The sequence below is a fragment of the Carcharhinus amblyrhynchos genome, unplaced genomic scaffold (assembly GCF_965287045.1).
Source record: "Carcharhinus amblyrhynchos unplaced genomic scaffold, sCarAmb.v2.hapA scaffold_37, whole genome shotgun sequence".
NCBI classification, from domain to species: Eukaryota; Metazoa; Chordata; class Chondrichthyes; order Carcharhiniformes; family Carcharhinidae; genus Carcharhinus; species Carcharhinus amblyrhynchos.
Window position 1 is genome coordinate 7,636,144 of NW_027649778.1, and position 22,652 is coordinate 7,658,795.

The 22,652-nt window shown below is 44.0% G+C and overlaps 1 protein-coding gene across 2 annotated transcripts in view; it reads right to left on the minus strand.

Moving 5' to 3' along the window:
* Positions 1-22,652, minus strand: part of arhgap35a (Rho GTPase activating protein 35a) — a 161,781-nt gene that overhangs the window by 57,779 nt on the left and 81,350 nt on the right. For both annotated transcript variants that reach the window (XM_080218358.1, XM_080218357.1), the window contains exon 4: positions 1,184-1,328. In XM_080218358.1, the coding sequence (XP_080074484.1) occupies positions 1,184-1,328 (145 nt within the window). The remainder of the gene's footprint in view (positions 1-1,183; positions 1,329-22,652) is intronic.

Below are 22,652 nucleotides of genomic sequence, written 5' to 3' on the forward strand. Positions count from 1 at the left end.
CTGCCTTCTCTGATCAATTTTGCATGTTCCATTTAAGATCCTGTGACAAGCTGCACATTAGGGCACTTGGCTGCTTTCAATCCCGCGCACTCTATTGTGGATCCTCTAATTACAGACCTCATTGTGTAGACTCATTAAATAAATAACCACTGCTCCATTATTCACTCCCAAAGCCCTGGGTTCACAGTGCTGCTTACATAGAACAGGACACTCATGGACTAAATGCAGAGATCGCTTTAAAAAACAGGAAAGTCTTTCATTCCCTGCCAACTAGCCCCCCACATTTCCTTGGGTTCCTTTCTTTTCCAATATCCCACTCCTAGCCTTGTTGCATGTCTGAAAATGAAAACTGGCACCTTAGGGGCCTTTGCCAATCTTACTCAGGATCCAGCTGCTTGTGTCAGGGGATGAGGTAAGTACACAAAACTCACCTTCCAATCTTCTAATTCCACACACACACACACACACACACCCCCCCCCCCCCCCCCCTTTGGGGGAAGCTCGTGTTTACTTGCTTTCTGTTGCAACAGCATCGTCACGATAGTTAGTCTAACCCCTGTATGTCCCAGTACTGTTGCATAGCACCGGCATCCCACAGGGAAAGGCTGGCTTACATTTAAACAAGTATTAAGTCTGAGAGTTTACACAAATACAATTATACAACTAATGCTTCAACAGTGGTCATGTACTGGTAAAGGCCTTTCCTATTGGGTGACACAATCCATACGCAAATCGTGAATAAGATGAAGAAACCTTCACAACAGTCTGAAAGAATCAGAGAGAAAACTAGGACTCTTGCTACATCAAGTGAACCACCTGTACATTCCATTCATAGCAAATCTGATTTAATCTCAATGCAAGAATGGGAACTATGTGTCATTTTACTCTACATGCCTCTACTGAAACAAAATCAGATCTTTCACAGTTCTTTAAAAACATACGCCACATACATCTTCTTTCAAATACTTATTTTATATCCCACGAGAATTAATGTGCAAAATTTGCTAAAGAATAAAGGGAATGTGTTTAGTTAGCTATGTTGCAAAAAAACAGTTTCTGAAACATGAAGGAAACTTGTCCCAGCCAAGTTGATCAGATACAAGATTGATGCATGTGCTGACACCTGTATGTTACATTAGTTGAAGGAATCAGATGCACAATATCATCAGAAATGTGGTCTTACCATTGGAATCAATAAATTCTATGCATTTCTCGATGAAGATAGGAATAGGCTTCTCCGCTGTCACTACAGAAGTCAGAGGCACTCCAAAATAATTGCTTTCCCAAGTACTCTTTGAAATGGAAGGTCGAGGTTTGGGCTTGGGCTTCTGTGAAGGAAGGAAATATGCAGAAGATTTAATAACATCGGAATCTACATTCATAGCACACTTACCAGAAAGTGTTGATGTCTGATAAATTCTCAGATTAAGCTTCAGGGACATGACTGTGGAACAGGACAACATCACATTCACACTCATGCGCAAGATCCATCATTGCTCTATCACGAGAAATGATTTACACTCATTTAGGATTTCAGTCAATAATGGCACTCTGCATTAGAATACTGACTGTAGTTCAAAAAGAGTCTTATTAGCTATAAAGTGCTTGGAGATGGTCCCAGGTTGCTAAAGTTACAGTGTAAATGCAAGTCTTGTTTTCACATTTAGCAAAGCTGATATTCACTGCAATGTAGCACCCATTTCTCTCTTCAGGTCCACCTCACCCACCTTCCATCAACTGACTCAGAGACCTTTTCACTACAACATTACAGATTCAACTTGGCTCAATTAGGTGAGTGGCAACAATTGGCAAGAGCAAAGACAAACTAAATCGAATATAAATCCAAGTTATAGACAAGTTTAATAAATACCTGGCTGGGCCATAATTCAAATGCCACTCCAGTTCTGGTAACCACACTTGTGGAAGAATACAAGGGTCCTTGACAGGGGGAGTGATATACCAGAATGAATTAAGGGATGCAGATTTTTAGTCACAAAGTTTGATTGAACAAGGTTGGATTGTCAAGCAAAGGAGGTTGAGGGGAAATCAAAGAGGTGCACAAGATTATGACAGGCTTAGATAAAGTAGACAAAGAAAAGCTTTTGTCCATTTGCTGATGATTCAAGGACATGGGGTCATAGATTGGGCAAGAGATAGTGTTGTTGGCCGGGGGGGGAGGTGTGTGTGTGTGTGTGTGTGTGTGTGTGTGTGTGTGTGTGGTGCAACAAGGAAAAAAATGTTTTTCCATGCATAGCAAGTTGTCAGGACCTAGAATCTGCTGACAAGGATGGTGGATTAATGATGTCAGAGGGAAATGGATGGGTACTTGAAGTAAATAAGCTTGCAGAGATACAGAGTTAAAAATGGGAGAATGGAACTGGAAGGATTTCACAGTAGGATGCTGGCATTGACTTGATGGGCCAGGTGGCCGTCTTTCAGTGTTGTAATGACTCTAGGGTTCTTTAGAATCCGAGTTTAGACAGTGGCAAAATACTTCACATGAATACAAGTCCAGGAACACACAGAATGGTTCAGCATCAGATGCAACTCGGAAAGACATTATTAAAACAACAGCCTTAGTTTTCTTTCCTTTCCGTTCTAACACCACACCGTTTTAAAAGAAAACTAGTTATGATTAAAAACAAGTTAGCTTGAGGATTTAACTCGGGAATGCTATTCCAACATACAAAATGGAATGTAGTGGGGAAAGTGGAGGGAAAGTTGCTGTAGTAATGCTGACTTTTATCACATATTTTGCAAGCCAACAGTACTGACCGATACTGCACTGAGCAGTATTTCCAATTCAGGTAGCTCGTGTCCTTAAAAATCTGAGCAACAAATGCCAATTGGATCATAACACAAGTTTCACTTGAATTCTGGGCTTGATGCAAAACAAGTCAGTGTAACTTGACAGTGCCAAAGGCACACCAAACTTATATTAAATTTCAAATGCTAACAGCAATATGTAAATTTGCAGCAAGGTAATTTTGCAAATGTCGACTCAAGATTTTGAAAACCTAATCCATTAGAACCATAATTTAACATGAAATTCATCTAAACAGCTTACTGACAACTGTGATTGATCATGTCAATAACTTCTGTTATTGGCCGCTGAACAACACAGCACTCTGCTTAGAGCAGAGAAGCACTGAGTTATTTGTTTAAAAAATTGTAGCTAAGATTTGGTTTTAGGCCAATATTGTATATTACACTTAATAGCAAACAAGATTGAGTGCAACAGTTAAGTGTTTACAAAGTAACCTGGGAGGCTGATACTAGAATGGTAATGTGGGTTATGTGCACTGCTGTGGCTATTCACTTGAGCATTAGCCAAAGACAGTTCACATCCACCTTATACAACATGGCAGTACATGATTGGAGATAGTCAAGTTGGCATAAAATCAAAAATTGCCTTCTTTGCATTTCTGCAGCTCAAATGTTAAACCAATCACTTTGCTTTGTAAAATTAAGTTAGTCCTTAATTAGAAAGGATTGTCAGCATTCATCTTCCTCAGTGTCTAAATAATGCATAATAATATTAAGTCAAATTCTTACAGCAAACCATTAAGAATACAACTTTAATAAACATTCAAGCCAATCTCATGTGATGCAACGCATGAAGACTCAAGACTAAGCACAGTTTTTAAATGAAGTCGGCTTAATGGTTCAGGATAATTAAGCTTGCACAGTACACAGAGGAAAACAGAAAAGTGTTGCAAGTCCTTCCTGGGACTTTTATGTTTATGTTCAAAGGTCTGATTGTATTTTATACAACACCTTTAACTTAATAAAATGTAAATGCTTACCAGGAATATATCCAAACCAACTTTGATATTGAGTCACAAAGAGGTAAGTCTTTAAAGTTTATTTTATTAGCGTCACAAGTGGGCTTACATTAACACTGCAATAAAGTTACTGTGAAAATCCCTAAATCGCCACACTCCAATGCCTGTTTGGGGACACAGAGGCAGAATTTAGCATTGCCAATGCACTTAACCAGCATGTATTTTGGACTGAGTGGGGAAACCGGAGCACCCGAGGAAACCCATATAGATTCGGGGAGAACGGGCAGACTCTGCACAGACAGCAACCCAAGCTGGGAATCAAACCTGGGTCCATGACGCTGTGTAGTAGTGCTAACCACTGTGCCACCATACCACCCCATCAAGGCAGATAATCAAAAACTTGGCCAAAAAGGTACATTTTAAGCAATGTTTTGAAAGAGGGAGAGGTCAAAAGGTTTAGAGAAGGAATTCCAACGCTTTGGGCTTTGGTGGATGGAGGGGGGTCACAGCTGTTAACGGTAAAACAAAAGAAATTGTGTTCATGCGGCTAGACTTGTGGAAGTGAAGCTATCCTGTAGGTTCGTAGAGCCAGTTAAGATTGGAGAGAAAGGGTGGTGTAATATCAAGAACAGCTAAAAATTCAGGATGAGAATTTTAAAATTCAGATATTACTTAAAGGGAAGCTAGCTTCCTGCAAATGGATCTGGGTGTGAATTGAGACGTGGACAGCAGTCTAGGATGTCTTCAAGTTTACAGAAGTTAGGAGAGAGGGGAGTGGGGCCAACTAAGAGTACATTGGAGTAATTAAGTGTTGTCTAATGCAATGAGCGAAGAAGCTACTCATTTTTAAGAACATAAGAACATAAGAAATAGGAGCAGGAGTAGGCCATCTAGCCCTTCGAGCCTGCCCCGCCATTCAATAAGATCATGGCTGATCTGTCGTGGCTCAGTTCCACTTTCCCGCCCTCTCCCCATAACCCTTAATCCCCTCTCTTATCAAGAACCCATCAACCCGCTTCTTAAAAATATTTAGCAAGGCAGCCTCCACCACTTCAACGGGCAGAGAATTCCAGAGATTCACCACCCTTTGAGTGAAGAAGTTCCTCCTCAACTCCGTTCTAAACCGCCTCCCCTTTATCTTGAGGCTGTGCCCCCTAGTCCTACTGTCTTTTTTGAGCGGGAAGAGTCTCTCCACCTCTATCCTATCCATCCCATTCATCATCTTTTGTTAGATTACTTCAACAATCAATTAGCAATGATTTCCTCTGTGCAACTCGCATAGAAATTTTTTAAACCAATTCATTGTACATAAAGTGCTTATGGTTTCAGTATAAACGGCACAAAATAGCACCCCTTGTCATTTTTCTCTTTCAGCAACAGAGGTGAACTAAAGTTGAGTAATTAGCATATTAAATATTCTGGATTGAGTTTAATTATGATTGGGGTGGAGAAGATATTTATATAGCACTGTATAATATTATAGGGCAAATTCCACTATAGGTTGTACATGACCTTTGGAAGGAGTGGGGGTTACAGGCAGAGAAGCTTTTTCTCATTCCATGTTTTATAACTTTTCTTAAGGGTTACAAGAATGAAGACATATGGAAAGTGAAGCAATCCCAATAAAGACAAGGATTTGAGCAACATTTAAACTTCAAAGTTTCATCATCAACACTTCGTTAACAAGCTAAAACCAAAATTAATTATCTTTGTATAAAGTGAAATCACGTTGGTGCTAGGAAACTAGCTCAGAGGAGCTACCAACTTAGACACTAACATAGAATTCCTAAATGCAGAAGGAGGCCACTCAGTCCATCAAGCCTGCACTGACAATAATCCAACCCTATTCCCATAACCCCATGTATTTACCCTGCTAGTTCAGCAGTAATTTAGCAAGGCCAATCAACCTAACCACACATCTTTGGAGTGTGGAAGGAAACCTACACAGACATGGGGAGAATGTGCACACTCCACAGAGTACGATCCAAGGCCAGAATTGAATCTGGGTCCTTGGCACTGAGGTAGCAGTGCTAATCACTGCGCATGAACAATATAAACAAGTTATGACGATACACAAAGATGTAAATCCATTTTCCTCACACTTGGCACAATGGTAAGCACTACTTCCTCAGCGCCAGGAACTCAGGTTTGATTCCCGGCTTGAGTCACTGTGAGGAATCTGCACTTTCTCCCCACATCTGCATCGGTTTCCTCCAAGTGCTCCGGTTTCCTCCCACATTCCGAAAGACACACTGGTTAGGTGCATTGGCCACACTAAATTCTCCCTCAGTGTACTCAAACAGGCATCGGAGTGTGGTGACTAGGGGACTTTTCCCCTAGTAACTTCATTGTCGTGTTAATGGATAGCACAGTAGCACAAGAGTTAGCACTGCTGCCTCTCAGTGCCAGGGACCCGGGTTAGATTCCTGGCTTGTGCCACTGTTGTGCAGTTTGCACGCTCTCCCCATGTCTGCATGGGTTTACTCCAGTTTCCTCACAGTCCAAAGATGTGCTGGTTAGGTGCATTGGCCGTGCTAAATTCTCTCTCTGAACCTGAACAGGCACCGGAGTGTGGTGACTAGGCAATTTTCACAGTAACTTCACTGTCATGTGAATGTAAGCCTATTTGTGACTAGATAAACTTTACAATTATTAGGAATGCTTCCAGTTAATGCACAATGAGGTCACTATTTACTAGTGGAATGTTGAATAACCCTTTCAGTCAGAAACGGACATGAATGCATGCTGAATACAAACATAAACATTACCACTTAAGATCTTAAGTGTGCAAGGTGATACTCTGGTTAACATTTCAGGTATGATAAATTCGTATGACTGGAGGATGTTTCAGAAATATACTCTAAGTAGCTCAGTGAATCCTGCCTCAATGTGATGTCAGAAAGAACTGAACATATGCCATACCCCTCCCAAACATTCCAAATTCCTTTCCATTCTCAAAGTCCATCCTCAGCAAAGCAGAAAAGTTTGAAGTTTATTTACTAGTTTCACAAATAGGCTTACATTAAATACTAAAATGAAGTTACTGCAAAAATACCCTAGTCGCCACATTCCAGCACCTGTTTGGGTACACTGAGGGAGAATTTAGAATGGCCAATGCACGAAACCAGCACATCTTTCGAACTGCGGGAGGAAACTGGCGCACTCAAGAAACCCATGCAGGCACAGAAAGAACATGCAGACTCCACAGACAGTGACCCAAGTCAGGAATTGAACCCGGGTCCCTGGTACCATGAGGCAGCAGAGTTAACCACTGTGCCACCCTACGATGCAGCCCCTCCCAAAAAAGTCTAGCGATTACTTTCATACATTTTAAAAGGGAAAGAATAGTGGATAGTAGTGGAAACAGTGACATCAAATAATGCTTGCCAGCTGACCTACACAAAATGTAAAATACAAAATTCAAGTCCACTCTCCTATAAAACCACAACTACAATCATCACCATGAAATTTGGCTCAATCTTTTACTTATAATCCTCTTCAAAGTAATATTCCATTATAAAAATGTTTCTAAAATAATTTGGGAGATGATTTCTACAAAAATCCATTTCCAATCACAAAAAAACCTGCCTTGACTCACTTTTCAAAAACCCAATGTGAGCCAGTAAGATCATTTTCCTCCAAAGTCAACTTTTTCCTTTGCAGTTTCAAGCCACATTTATTGCGGTCGAGTTTTAGGAGAAATGACAAGGCCTGGTTAACATTACTGCCATGATAATTTATCATTGCAGAAATTGTGCCTTGCCAATGCAAAACTACATTAACTCACCACAAAGCTGCAATCTTAGATTGTGAGTATAATTGGCCAGCAAGGCATGTAGGGACAGTGAAGCAGGTTCATGAAGCAGGAGAAACACAGCAGTTTCTATGGGGTGGCAGTCAAGCACAACACTAAGGAAGGGGGGTGAGGAGCGGAGGCCTCAGCCTCTTAATCTGCATAACAGGTTTGAGGTTCTTGCTTCCAGTCTGGAAGAGGACGAGGCAGGTGAGGTTGGTGAACAAACTGCACACGGTACAGTGATGCAGCAGGACATAGGCAAAGAGAAGGGGAAAAGGAACGTAGTAGTGATTGGAGATAGTGGGGTGAAGAGTATTGACACTGTCCTTTGTCACAATGACAAAGTGCACAGAAGGGTGTGTTGTCTGCCTGGTGCTCGGGTACAGGATGTCGCAGCTGGGCTGCAGAGGAACCTGGAGTGGGAGGGTGAGAACCCGGTCGTGGTAGTACATGTGGGTGCCGGCGACGTAGGCAAAGTGCGGACTGAGGATCTGGGGAGGGAGTATGAGAAGCTGGGAATGGAATTAAAAAGTAGAACCGACAAGGTGGTCGTCTCTGGGCTACTGCCTGAACTGAGTGCAGACGGGCGTAGGATTGACAGGATAAAGGAAGTGAATGGGTGGCTCAGGGATTGGTGTGGGAGGAATGGGTTCGAATTTATGGGGCATTGGCACCAGTATTGGGGTAGGTGGGACTTGTTCGGGCGGGATGGGGTTGGTCTGAATCGTGCTGGGACCAGAGTGTTGGCGAATCGAGTAAAGAGGACTGTAGACAGGGCTTTAAACTAATTAGGGGGGGGGAGAGTGCGAGGGTAGGTGACGCTACGAGGTCTAAAGTTAAGGATAGGGTACAGGTAAGGGAAGAGGCCGAGGATGTCCCAATTGGTGGCGTTACGGCAAATAGGGTCCAGGTGAAGGCTGGGATGAAAGCGCTTCATCTGAATGCACGAAGCATTCGGAATAAAGTGGATGAGCTGGTGGCGCAGATCGACACAAATGGATACGATCTGGTGGCCATTACAGAGACGTGGCTGCAAGGTGACAGGGACTGGGAGATGAATGTACAGGGCTATCAAGTGTTTAGGAAGGATAGGCAGGAGGAAAGAGGGGGTGGCGTAGCTCTGCTGATTAAGGATAGTATCAAGGTGGTAGCAAGGGATGATATCGGAGCCAAAGAGCAGAACGTGGAATCGTTGTGGGTGGAGATTAGGAACAGCAAAGGGAGGAAGACGCTGGTGGGTGTCGTCTATAGGCCCCCGAATAATGATCTGGAGGTGGGGCGGGCTGTTAACACGCAAATAAGTGCGGCGTGCAGGAATGGGACGGCAGTAGTTATGGGAGATTTCAATCTGCATATTGATTGGTCGACCCATGTTGGACGAGGTGGGCTCGAGGAGGAGTTCTTGGAATGCTGCCGGGATAATTTCCTTGAACAGTGTGTGTTGGAGCCGACGAGGGAGAGAGCTATCTTGGATCTGGTGCTATGTAATGAGGCGGGTAGAATTAGGGACCTTGCGGTGAAGGATCCTCTTGGAGAGAGTGATCATTGTATGGTGGAGTTTCTGGTGCAGATGGAGGAGGAGAAAGTGGGTTCCCGGACACGCGTCCTTTGTTTGAATAGAGGGGAGTATGGTAGGATGAGAGAAGAATTGGCGAATGTGGACTGGGGGAGTGCGTTGGAAGGTAGGTCTGCTGAGGAGCAGTGGAGGATCTTTAAGGAGATCTTTCTTGGTGCTCAGCAGAAATTTATTCCGATGGTTAAAAAGGACAGTAGGAAGAGAGGTAATAAGCCGTGGATAACGAAGGAGGTGAAGGAAAGTGTTAAATTAAAAGCGGAGGAATTTAGAGTAGCTAAGAGTAGTGGGCGAGAAGAGGATTGGGAAAGGTTTAAATGTCAACAAAGATTGACAAAGAAGTTGATAAAGGAGGGTAGGAGAAGCTATGAGGCTGGGCTAGCACTTAATATAAAAAAGGATAGCAAGAGTTTTTATAAATATATAAAAAGGAAGAGGCTGGCTAGGGTGAACGTTGGTCCTTTAGAGGATGAGAAAGGGGAGCTAGTGGTAGGGGATGGGGATATGGCTAAGGTCTTGAATAACTTTTTTGTTTCTGTCTTCACGGAGGAGGACGTGAATAATTTGCCGGGTGTTAGCGATGGAAAGGTGGTAGGAATGGAGGGTCTTAATGACATTACTGTTACTAGAGAGGTGGTGCTCGACAGACTGGAGGGGCTGATTGTGGACAAGTCCCCAGGACCGGATGGAATGCATCCGAGGGTTCTGAAAGAAATGGCGGAGGTGATAGTGGATGCCTTGGTGGTTATTTTCCAGACGTCGCTGGATTCCGGGGAAGTGCCGGAAGATTGGAAAACGGCTAATGTTACGCCGTTGTTTAAGAAGGGTGCCAGGCAAAAGGCAGGGAATTATAGGCCGGTTAGTTTAACGTCTGTGGTAGGTAAAATGTTAGAATCCGTCATTAAGGAGGAAATTGTGAGGCATCTTGAAGGGAATTGCTTGATAGGGCGGACGCAACACGGTTTCATTAAAGGGAAGTCGTGTCTGACAAATTTACTGGAGTTCTATGAGGATGTGTCTAGGGCAGTGGATAGAGGAGAGCCGGTGGATGTGGTCTTTCTGGATTTTCAGAAGGCGTTTGACAAGGTACCTCACAAGAGGTTATTGCAGAAGGTCAGGGGACATGGAGTTGGGGGTAGGGTGTTAGCGTGGATAGAGGATTGGTTGTCAAATAGGAGGCAGAGAGTGGGGGTCAATGGGTGCTATTCGGATTGGCGGTTGGTGACTAGTGGGGTGCCCCAGGGGTCGGTGCTGGGGCCTCAGCTATTTACCATTTATATAGATGATCTGGACGAGGGAACCGAGTGCAGGGTGTCGAAATTTGCTGATGACACCAAGATTGGGGGAAAGGCAAATTGTGCGGAGGGTGTGGAGAGTCTGCAGAAGGATCTAGATAGGCTGGGCGAATGGGCCAGGAAATGGCAAATGGAATTTAATGTTGGCAAGAGTGAGGTGGTCCACTTTGGTAGGAAGAATGGTAGGAAGGACTATTACTTACGTGGCGAAAAACTGCAGCAGGCGACGGTGCAGAGGGACCTCGGGGTCCTTGTGCATGAGTCGCAAAAACCCAGCTTGCAGGTGGTCAGGAAGGCAAATGGGATGCTGGCCTTCATAGCGAGGGGGATTGAATATAAAAGTAGGGAGGTCTTGCTGCAGCTGTATAGGGCATTGGTGAGGCCGCAGCTGGAGTACTGTGTGCAGTTTTGGGCGCCGCACCTGCGCAAGGATATTTTGGCCCTGGAGGGAGTGCAGAGGAGGTTTACTAGGCTGATACCGGAGTTGAGGGGATTGAGCTATGAGGAGAGGCTGAATAAACTAGGCTTGTACTCGTTAGAGTTTAGAAGAATGAGGGGAGATCTCATTGAGACGTATAAGATGATGAATGGGATGGATAGGATAGAGGTGGAGAGACTCTTCCCGCTCAAAAAAGACAGTAGGACTAGGGGGCACAGCCTCAAGATAAAGGGGAGGCAGTTTAGAACGGAGTTGAGGAGGAACTTCTTCACTCAAAGGGTGGTGAATCTCTGGAATTCTCTGCCCGTTGAAGTGGTGGAGGCTGCCTCGCTAAATATTTTTAAGAAGCGGGTTGATGGGTTCTTGATAAGAGAGGGGATTAAGGGTTATGGGGAGAGGGCGGGAAAGTGGAACTGAGCTACAACAGATCAGCCATGATCTTATTGAATGGCAGGGCAGGCTCGAAGGGCTAGATGGCCTACTCCTGCTCCTATTTCTTATGTTCTTATGTTCTTAAGTTTTGTAACGAGGCATTCTGCCAAATGACTTGCTCAGTCTGCTCAGGGAACCATCCGACAGTGGCCATCTCCTCCTTTTCCCCCCCAACAGGGCTGATGACATCACTTGTGGACCACTGGCTAATGGACTTGTGGCCAATGATATTGCTCTGCACAAACCTCGCCACAAGAAATAGGTGGTGCACCATTGTCCAAATGCATGGAGGGTTCCATGATATTGTGGCCAGAACTATCATAAACGTCAGGGACAGATAGAACATCATGCAGTGAAACTTGGCTTTTGCACATGGACAATGCACAGCTGAATGCAGCTGCGCATAAAGGTGGCCATCAAGATGAAGGGATTGGATACATTGGTAACATTGGACACATTAGCTCTGCCGATGTCTAGGAGTTTTGAACATGATGTTCCCGCAGACATGGTCCATTTGCAACTTCTAAAGATGGTGGCTCAGAGACAACCATGGCCAGGAGCATAATCTGGGCCAGACCTGCACGACGTACAACAGTGAAAGCACCTTGCATTTCAGGTTCTTGCTCACAATGGAGGGGGGGGGGGTACAGTTTCCACATGTCCAGGTTGTTTCACCATGGCAACATGCTCCTTTCAGTTCTTTGGTACAAACCCCAGCCCCTTTGAATCATTTTCTGAGCACTTCTGTTAGTTTGGCCTGATGGTAAAGGGGGGCAAAGCATGTTGGCCCAGTTCTCAAAGAACATGGCCTCACTCCTTTGAACTAATGATGCTCATCAGTTTGCAAGACGACAACGGATCCAAACAGAAAGCATCAATGTCATGTTCATTTTCAATCTGTTCACCAGGCGTGAGCATCGCTGCTAGGCCAGCAGTTTTTTAAAAAATTACCCATCCCTAACTGCCCCTTGAGAAGGTGGTGGGAAGCTGCCTTCTTGGAAAAATCATAGATATCATAGAAACCCTACAGTACAGAAGGAGGCCACTAGACCCATCGAGTATGCACCAACCATCTCACCCAGGCCCCATCCCCGTAACCCCACAAATTTATCCCACTAATCCCTCTAATTTATGCATCCTGGGATACTAAGGGGCAACTTAGCATGGCCATTGCACCTAACCCGCACAATCTTTGGACTGCGGGAGGAAACCCATGCAGACATGGGAAGAATGTACAGACTCCACACAGTGACACAAGGCCAGAATTGAACCTGGGTCCCTGGAGCTGAGGCAGCAGTGCTAACCACTGTGCCACCGTGCCACCCAAAAATTCTTGAACCACTGTAGTCCATGTCGTGTAGGTGCGTTCATAGTGCTGTTACACAGGGAGTTCCAGAACCCAGTGACAGTGAAGGAACAGTGATACTTCAGACTTATCCAAACATGGACAATAAAGCTGAACTCGAGGTGAGAGTGACCGTTCTTGACATTGAGGCAGAATTTGACCAAGTGTAGCAAGATGACTGACTTGGAGGGGAACTTGTAGGCGATGGTATTCCCATGTATCTGCTACCCTCATCTAGGTGGTAGAGGTCACGGGTTTGGAAGCAAGTTGCTGCAGTGCATCTTGTAGCTTGTTCATACTGCTGCCACGAAGGTTAGTGGTGGATGGAATGGGTATTGAAGATGGTGGATAGGGCGCCAATTAAGAAGGCTGCTTTGTCCTAGATGGTGTTGAACTTAACTGCTTTTGAAGTTGCATGCATCCAACCAAATAGAGAAATTTATCGTACTTCTGACTTGTACCTTGTAGATGGCGGACAGGCTTTGGAGAGACAGGAGGTGACTTACTCTCCACAAAATCCCCAGCCTTTGACCAGCTCTTGTAGCCGCAGTATTTGCATGGCTCATCCAGTTCAGTTTCTGGTCAATGCTAACAATAAAGAGATTCGATGATAATGCCATCGGGTGTTAGTTAACAGAGCCTAGGACACTACCCCAAGGAACTCCTGAAGTGATATCTCGGCATTGAATAACTGACCGCCCACAACCAACTTCCTTTGTGTTAAGTATGACTCCAATCCTAGTCAAGAATTTTTCCCAATTCCCAATGACTCTAGTATTGCTAAGGCTTGGTGCCATGCTTGTTCAAATGCTGTCTTGATGTCAAGGACAGTCACTCTCACCTCTGGAATTCAACTCTTTTGCCCATGTTTGGACCACGTCTTTAACGATGCACAAACTAAGCTTCAGTGAGCATGCTATTGCTGAGTAAGTACCACTTGATAGAACCATCAATGACCCTGACCATCATCTTGTCAATGATCAGGAGTAGACTACTGGGGTGATAATTGGTTGAGATGGGTTTGTCATTTTTGTAGATGGACATACTTGGGTGGTTTTCTGCATGGCCAAGTAATTACCATGTGGCAGCAGTACTGGATCAGCTTGGTTTTGGGTGCAGCTAACTGCCCTCAGCACTGTTGCTGGAATATTGTCAGGACCCATAACCACTGCAAGATCTGGTGACTTTAGCCATTTCTTGTCACGTGGATGGAATCAAATTGGTTGAAAACTAGCATGAGATGTTGGCAACCTCAAGAGAAGGCCAAAAAAGGATAATCTACTCTGCACTTCTGGCTGAAGATTTTTGTAAATGCTTCATCCTTGTCTTTTGCATTGGTGTCGGGCTCCTCCATCATTGATGGGATATTTGTGAAATTCCTCCTCAAGTGAGTTGTTTAATTGTCCATCACTCACGGCTGAATATGCACATCTTAGATCTGATTTGTTGACTGTAGGATTGCTTAGCTCTGTCTATCGCATGCTGCTTTTACAGTGCAGCATGCAAGTTCTGTGTTGTAGCTTCAAGTTGGCAACTCATTTTTAAGTGTGCCTGGTGCTGCTCTGGCATACCTTCCTCCACTCTCCATTGAAGCAGGGCTGACTCCCCAGCTTCATGTTAAGAGCAGAGTGGGGGAATATGCTAGGCCATGAGATTACTGATTTTGGTTGAGTAAAATTCCACTGCTGCTGTTGGTCCACAGCATCTCATGGATGCCCAGTTTTAAGTTGCTAGATCTGTTCAAAATCTATCCCACTGAGCACAGTGTAGGAGTCACCATACACAATGAAGGATAGCCTCAATGCGAAGATGGAGCTTTTTCATACGGACTTCGCGGTAGTCACTCTTACCAATTCTGTGATGGACAGATACATCTGTGATAGGTAGATTAGCAAAGAGGAGATTAAGTAGATTTCACCCTCTTGTTGGCTCTCTCACCATCTGCCACAGACTCAGTCTAGCAGCTGTGCTTTAGGCATTGACCAGCTTGGCTGGTAGTGGTGCTACCAAGCTTCTCGATAAAAGACAAAGACCCACCAAGGGTGCATTTTGTGCCTTTGCCACCTTCAATGCTTCCTCCAAGTGGCGCTCAACATAAAGGAGCACTGATTCAACAGCTGAAGGGGACAGAGGGCAGTCAGTGGAAAGCAGCTCGCTTCTTTGCCTATATCTGACCTGATGCCATGAGATTTTATGTGGTCCAGCATCAATGTTGAGAACCCTCAGGCATCTCCCTCCCTGTTGAATACTCCCAGGACAACTTGCTCCTGATGACCACCACTCCAGTGGGTTTGTCCCACTGATGGGGCAGGCTGCTGCTTAACTAATGGTGGGCAGCTCCCTCAATTGTGGCACAAACGTGTTTACCATTGCTGTTTCCAGTGTCCAGGTCAATGCCGGGCAATTTCATTCCTTTTTGTAGACTTTGTAGTATCTTGATACAACTGAGTGGCTTGCTATGCTATGCTATTTCAGAATGCAGTTAATAATCAACCAGTTTATTGTGGGTCTGTGGTCACATCTAGGCCAGACCAAAGAAAGAATGACCAGATTTCCTTCCCTAAAAGTATATTAATGAGCCAGATGGGTTTTTACAACAATTGACAATGGTTTTCTGGTCACTAGTACTGAGAACAGTTATTGAATGGCTGTTTCAGCTGCCAACAGCATGCATGCACATTTGTAATGTTATACACTGTGATACTATTGCGAGTGACAACAGTAGGTAGCAGTCTGAAGCAGAGATGGTCAGTCATTTAAAAAGCCTTATCTTCTGAGTCAGTAAGGAGGGGGAGAATGGAGCTGCACTTCGGATAGGGAGGGAGGAGAGGATTCAGATCCACCTGGTGATGGCTGATTACAAATTGCCATATCCTACGTCTGCCGTTCTTCCTGATGAAGAGGCTCTGGAGCGCAAGACTCAAACTGTGGAGTGGCTGTGCCCCAACTGTCCACCCACCGTGGGGCTCAAACACTGAGTGCACAACTTCAGGATGAGAATAAGATCCAACCAGCATCGTGTTTCCTGCAAGTGTGGTCATCGGCGCAAGTGCAGACAGGCGCAAACAGACAAATCGATAGCCATCTTGTGGTGGCAGGAAATGCAATGCTTTTTAATTTCAGATTTATTAACCAAATTTAACTTCCACCAGTTACTGTGGTGTGATATGAACCAGTATCCCCAGGGCAATAGCCTGAGCCCTGAATTACTAGGCCAGTATCATGACAATTACACCATTGCTTCCCCTAATGTACAGAAAGGCTTTGCGGGATGTCCCATTGGTGCTTGTTTTAATTTTCTGGCAGCGTGTAGTCGGACTGGTGCCAAGAAGGGCACTCCCCTTCATATTCTTCCTGCATTTCTGGAGTCTCACTGCCTCTGGACTCTGCCGAAATGGGGAAGAGTCAATCATCCAATCCCTGCAGAAATGTGCCTCAGCAGAGGAGGTCTGCAAAGTAATCCTTTTTCTAAAAAATCAAGGTTCATCCAGGATGATCCAAGGAGGACACACTGAGGTGAACATCAACTGCTGCTCGAGAAGCATTAACTAGGTGCACGTGCTTTGCTCTGTCCAAAACTTGATCTTGAGAGCTGTCGTGAACTGAGTGTTGGAGACTGGCACATTCCATGGTCTAGGACTGCATGTTGAGGGACGCACAGAAGTTTGAATATCTCCCGGAAAGGCTCAATGGGGAAAGATCACCATTTATGCCTTTTTGACACAATATACCAAGGCACTGGAAACTGCAGAACCCCTTCAGCTGTATATGCGACACAAAACAAAACCTGCAATTGTAAGCGTAAGGCCCCTCAGGGTGCCACATACTGTATTGAAATAAACTGATCTGGTTTGCATTTTGAGCCACATCCAATCTGAACTGTTACACAACATATCTTTATAAATCTGATCAAGCTTATCTTTGGGAAAAAACCTAAGTTTGGCATTATAGTAATGGAATTAAAACCTAAAACAAATCGAGCACAACACTTTTTCTAGATATTGTTAAACATTAGCACAGATAACCTCTTCAAAGAATTAACAACTTTGATAATTTAACCTCAGCACAACCAGGTTGATGTAGCATTGTTAACATAGTGGTGGGTCCCAAGACACTTCAAAGGAGCATGTTGAAAACAACTCTGATGCCATGCCACAAAGTGAGATATCTGGGCAGATAACAAGGTGTTTGATCGAAGAGGTAAATTCTAAAGGGCATCCAAAATGGGACTGTAGATGGTGGAGAGAATTCCAGAGCTGAGGGCCCAAGGCAGCTAAAGGTAATGGCGCAGCAATTAAAATTGGTTCAAAAGTTGGAGAAATGCAGCGACTGTTGATTGTATGGTTCTTTTGTTTTATTCATTGTGGGACATGAGAATCATGGACTGGGTCAGCATTTATTGCCCATCCCATGCTGCCCTTGAACTGAGTGTTTCACTCAGCCATTTCAGAGGGCAGTTGAGAGTCAACCACATTGCTGTGGCTCTGGAGTCACACGTAGGCCAGACTGGCTAAGGACGGCAGATTTCCTTCCCTAAAGGGGCAGTAGTGACCCAGATGGGGTTTTCCAACAGTCAATAATGGTTTCGTGGTCATCAGTAGATTCTTAAATCCAGATATTTTTATGAATTCAAGTTCTGCCATCTGCCGTGGTGGGATTCGAACCCAGGTCCCCAGAATATTAGCTGAGTTTCTGGATTAATAGTCTAGCAACAATATCGCTGGGCCATCAACTCCCCAAAGGGGTTATATGTAGAATACACAACACGAGAACAGGCCAGAGTTGGAGACAGGCGAGATGAAGAGATTTGTGAATAAGGGTAAGATTTTTTGTGGATTTGCCAGACCAGGAGCCAATGTAGGTCAACAAGTACAGGGATGGTGGCTGACATGGGCAGATTTTTAAATAAGCTCAAGTATTGAGGGTGCTGGAGACTGGCTCGGGCAGCATTGGATAAACAGACAAATAGTCAATAAGATTTCACAGCAACCATTATCTATTTTTGTTTTGTCTTATTCCCATAAACATCTCCACCCTCACCAGATTCTGCTGATTCGTAATGCTGGAAATACATCCCCATGGGTCAGGAAAGCCACCAATACCTCATTCAAGTGGCGCAGGTGCGAGTCTAGACAGCATGTTGCCAGGCTTGCAATAACAACCAATCCAAATCCAGCATGTGCCTAATATCTACAGATTCTAATAAAACACAGATGTATCCTGCCTTCTCGTAAGAAGTCTCACAACACCAGGTTCAAGCCCAACAGGTTATTTGGCAGCATGAGCTACTCAAACAAGCTCACGCTACCAAATATATGTGCCCTATTTATGAATCTACCTTATGAAGGAGCAGCACCCCAGACTTTAACCTGGTGTTGAGAGACTTCATACTGTGCCCACCCCAGTCCAATGCCAGCATCTCCACACCCTTTCAGCTAACTGCAAAATATCGACCACTCATCTAGAAGGACCAAGAAAGCTGCCTTTAATTTCTGAGGTCCATTTATAACAATATTCAACATAAATACACATATGGTTGAGTCTTCCAAGCCAATAAATTTAGTTAAATGCTGCATCTAAATTTTCCAGAAAGCAATTTTAATTTAGTAGTTGTCAATGAGGTATTTCACCATCAAATTACTGAAGCTGTAGTGATTTTAGTCACTGCTGCTTCATTAAGATACTAAATGCATTCTGCAAAAGGATACACAAATCTCATTTAGCGCTATTCAATCATCCTGTGGACAGGATGTAGAGGTAGCCAGACTCCTCTGTATACCAGGAAAATCACCCACAAAACCAATAACAGCACACTGCAGGATGAGTGCCCAAAGCAGACCACAAAATTATTGCATTGATTCCCACAAGGTCTCAAAGCCCATCTACATCACACTGCCTGATCCATTTAATTTTTGCCCAGTGACATTAACTTGGTTTTAAAAACAATTTAGACCACTTTAAATGTGAAATTTTTAAAAATCCCAAAACACAAGTAGAGAGCAGCACAGGAATGAGAAAGCACACAAAGACGACAATGGGGAGGTGAGCATGTGGAAACGAAAATGAGTGGGTCACTTTAAGGAAAAATAAAGATGGGGAAATTTTTTTTGAGGGAGTATTGCACCCGAAAGATATGTAATAAACAACACCTCACCCATTAAACTTCCTTCACTTACCCCACACCATCTTTCCCATTACTGATCTAAAGGTGACAGCTCCTCATGTAACATGCAATTAACCTCGAGGTTACTCAGTGTTTTACTTTAAGATAAAGCATTTTCCAGCAGCAAGACTAGATTCTAGACAGCTGAATGATTAGTGACAATAAAAATGGTCATGAATCGAAAGTTCCGTCTGGTCTTTGGAATTTTCTACCCTGGAGAGCTATGAATGCTCAGTCATCCCATATATTCAAGGCTGAGAGCAATAGATTTTTGGACACTTAAGGGATATGGGGATAGGGTGGGAAAGTCGAGTTGAGGTCGAGGATCAGCCATGATTTTACTAAATGGCAGAGTAGCTCAAGGGGCCATATGGCCACTCCTACTCCTGTTCCTTTTGTTATAGGCATTGCATTTAAAAACAAGGTTTCTCTAAAATGAAGACAATTCCCACAAACATGTAATCAAAGAGCAATATGCTAAGTGCAGTGCAGATATTGAGGACATGCCACTGGATGAAAGGAACTTTTTCTCAATTTCTTGACAGTTAGTCTTTTGTCAGCTATTCCCTTGCATTTGGGGTAAGAGTTCTCCAGATATTAAGTGGCCTCCAGTAGTTCAGTGAAGTTAGTCACTTTTCACATATAATCCCAGGTGAACATCTATGGACGGCACAGATATCCAAAGTTTATCTTAACATTCATACACATGCACTTAGTGGACATTGTGAAACATTCCCATTACTCCCCAGGATTATGAACAAAGGCCACAGCACAATTGTTGCTCCAATTTGAGCACACTAACCTATTCTGGATTAAAGCAATTATTGTGAATTTAGGTAAAAATTATAAGTTGTGTACTTTACTTCATCCACAAATCTATGCATTACTGGATAATCAGTTTGAGCTATGCAACACCGAAGATCTGATTGCAAACAGATTTGAGTAATGAATCACAGAATACTGCAGTGCAGGAGGAGTCCTTTGGCCTATCGAGTTTGCACTCATGCATAAAATGCCCTGACCTAATCTCACTTGCCAGCAATTGGCCCATAGTCTTGAATGTTACGACGTGCCAAGTACTCATCCAGATACTTTTTAAAGGATGTGACGCAACCCGCCTCCACCACCCTCCCATGTACCGTATTCCAGACCATCACCACCCTTTGAGTAAACAAGATTTTTTTCAAATCCCCCCTAAAGCTGCCACCCCTCACTTTTAATGTGTGACCCCTCATAACTGACCCTTCAATCAAGGGGAACAACTGCTCCCTAGCACCATCCATGCCCCTCATAATCTCGTACACTTCTCTGCTCCAGAGAAAACAACCTAGGCCTATCCAACCACTCTTTATAACTTAAATCTTCCATCCCAGGCAGCCTGCTGGTGAATCTCCTCTGCACCCCTTCCAGTATGCTTACATCCTTCCTACAACGTGGCGACCAGAACTGCACACAGTATTCCAGCTGTGCCTCAAAGTTCTACACAACTCCATGACGACCTCTGATTTTGTACTCTATACCCCAATTAGCAAAGGCGAGTGTGCCATATGCCTTTTTCACCAGCCTATTAACCTGCCTTTCCACCTTCAGAGATCGATCGATAAACATGACCAGGTCCCTCTGTCCTTTGGAACTTCCCAGTGTCAGACCTTTCATAGTGTACTTCCTTATGAAATTATTTCCTTATTTCCAATCATTAGCAATATAAATAAAAATGGACCAAAATGAGAAAAAGGCTCATATAAAGTACAAGTACTGCAATCTTAGAACTCCTGTTCTTATTCATATATTGACTGATCTATTTGTGGTCAAAGCCATGAAGGAAAACAGAAAATGCTGGAGAACCTCAGCAACTCTGACATCTGTGGAGAGAGATTACAGCTGATGTTGAACCTGGATGACCCTTCGTCAGAGCAGCCATCCAGACTCAAAACGTTGGGTCTATTCTCTCTCCACAGATGCTGTCACACCTGCTGAGTTTCTCCAGCATTTTCTGTTTTTGTTTCAGCTTCCAGCATCCGCAGTACTTTGCCTTCATCATAGATGGACTGCGTTGGGCTATCCAATTTCTTCTTCCCTTTGGGTAAAAGGGAAAATCTTGTAGTCACCCACTAGAATCGATCAGCATGCTCCCATTTCGGAAGAAAATAATTCAGTCCACAAACCTGGTTTATCAAATTCCACCCCAGCTGTCTAATCTGCAGCTGTCTGGACACAGCCGCATAAAACTCATTAAAGTACCATTAAAATTTCACTCATTAAGTCATGCAATTCAAACCCCTCTGTCCCAACAGGGGTGCAAGCTTAAAAAGTTCCCCTTCTGTTCAATTTAGGGAGCATTTCATTTTTCTTTTCTTCACTTCTCCCCTTCCAAGTACACAGTCAGTCCTGCAGTAAGGCTGACCCGCATGGAGTTCAAACACCAAAGTCAAACATTGTCGCACATTGATCAACCAATGTTATCAGGAGTAACTGAAGGGAGTCAAGATCGTAAATGGATTTAAAATTAGATCAGCTATACAAAGTGGTCCCAAAAGTAGCCACCATTAGCAGTATACAGCACTCGTGTGATCTAATCTTTGAATAAAATGATCTCTAATTATGCTATCTTTGCTCTGAAAGCACCAAAGAGTACAGCACAGGAACAGGCCCTTCGGCCCTCCGAGCCTACACCGATCACGTTTACCTATTAAACCAAGTGCTTATATCCCTCTATTTCTCGTTTGTTCATATGCCTATCAAGGTGAATCTTAAATGTTGCTAACGTAACTGCCTCAACCACCTCACTTGTCAGTGCATTCCACGACCCCACCACCCTGTGTAAAAAACCTTCCCCCGCACACCTCCATTGACCCTTTGCCCCCTTACCTTAAACTTGTGTCCCCTTGTAATTGTCATTTCTGCCCGAGGAAAAAGCTTCCAACTGTTCACGCTATCCATACTCCTCATAATTTTATAAACATCAGGTTGCCCCTCAGCCTCTGTCTTTCCATGGAGAACAATCCGAGTAGGTTCATGGTGAGGTCAAGTTCTGCAGGCACTGCTCATCCTTCATTATTGGCCCCAAATGGGAATTAACATACTCCAAATTTAATGCTTCCCCCACCTAAGAAAATGCTGGCGAATTTCTCAATCTGCACAAAATCTTTCTTAAAAGGCAAGGGTTTTTTTTTTGCTCATGGGATGAGGGTGTCACTGTCTGGGCCAGCATTTATTGCCCATCCCTGAAGGCATTTAAGAGTCAAGCATGTTGCTGTGGCTCTGGAGTCACCTTTAGACCAGGCCAACTAAGGACGCCAGATTTCTTTCCCTAAAGGACATTAAAGGTGGCACAGTGGCGAGCACTGCTGCTTCACAGCACCAGGGACCTCGGTTCGATTTCTGGCTCGGCTCACTGTCAATATGGAGTCTGCACATTCTCCCCGTGTCTGCATGAGTTTCCTCTGGGTGTTCTGGTTTCCTCCCACAGCCCAAAAGATTTGCTGGTTAGGTGGTGCATTGGCTGTGTTAAATTCTCCCTCCGTGTACACGAACAGGTGCCAGAGTGTGGCGACTGGGGGATTTTCACAGTAACTTCACTGCAGTGTTAATGTAAGCCTACTTGTGACACGAATAAAAACTTAAGCCTTGGAGAATAAGGTGAGTTTTTACAACAATCGACAATGATTTCCTGGTCACATTTAATTCCAGGTTTTGTTGAATTCAAATTTCACCAGCTGCTTTGGTGGGATTTGAACCCAGATCCCGAGAACAAAGTCTCTGGATTTCTAGCTCCAAAGCAATATCACAACACCACTGTCTCCCCTGCGACTAAGACCAAAACT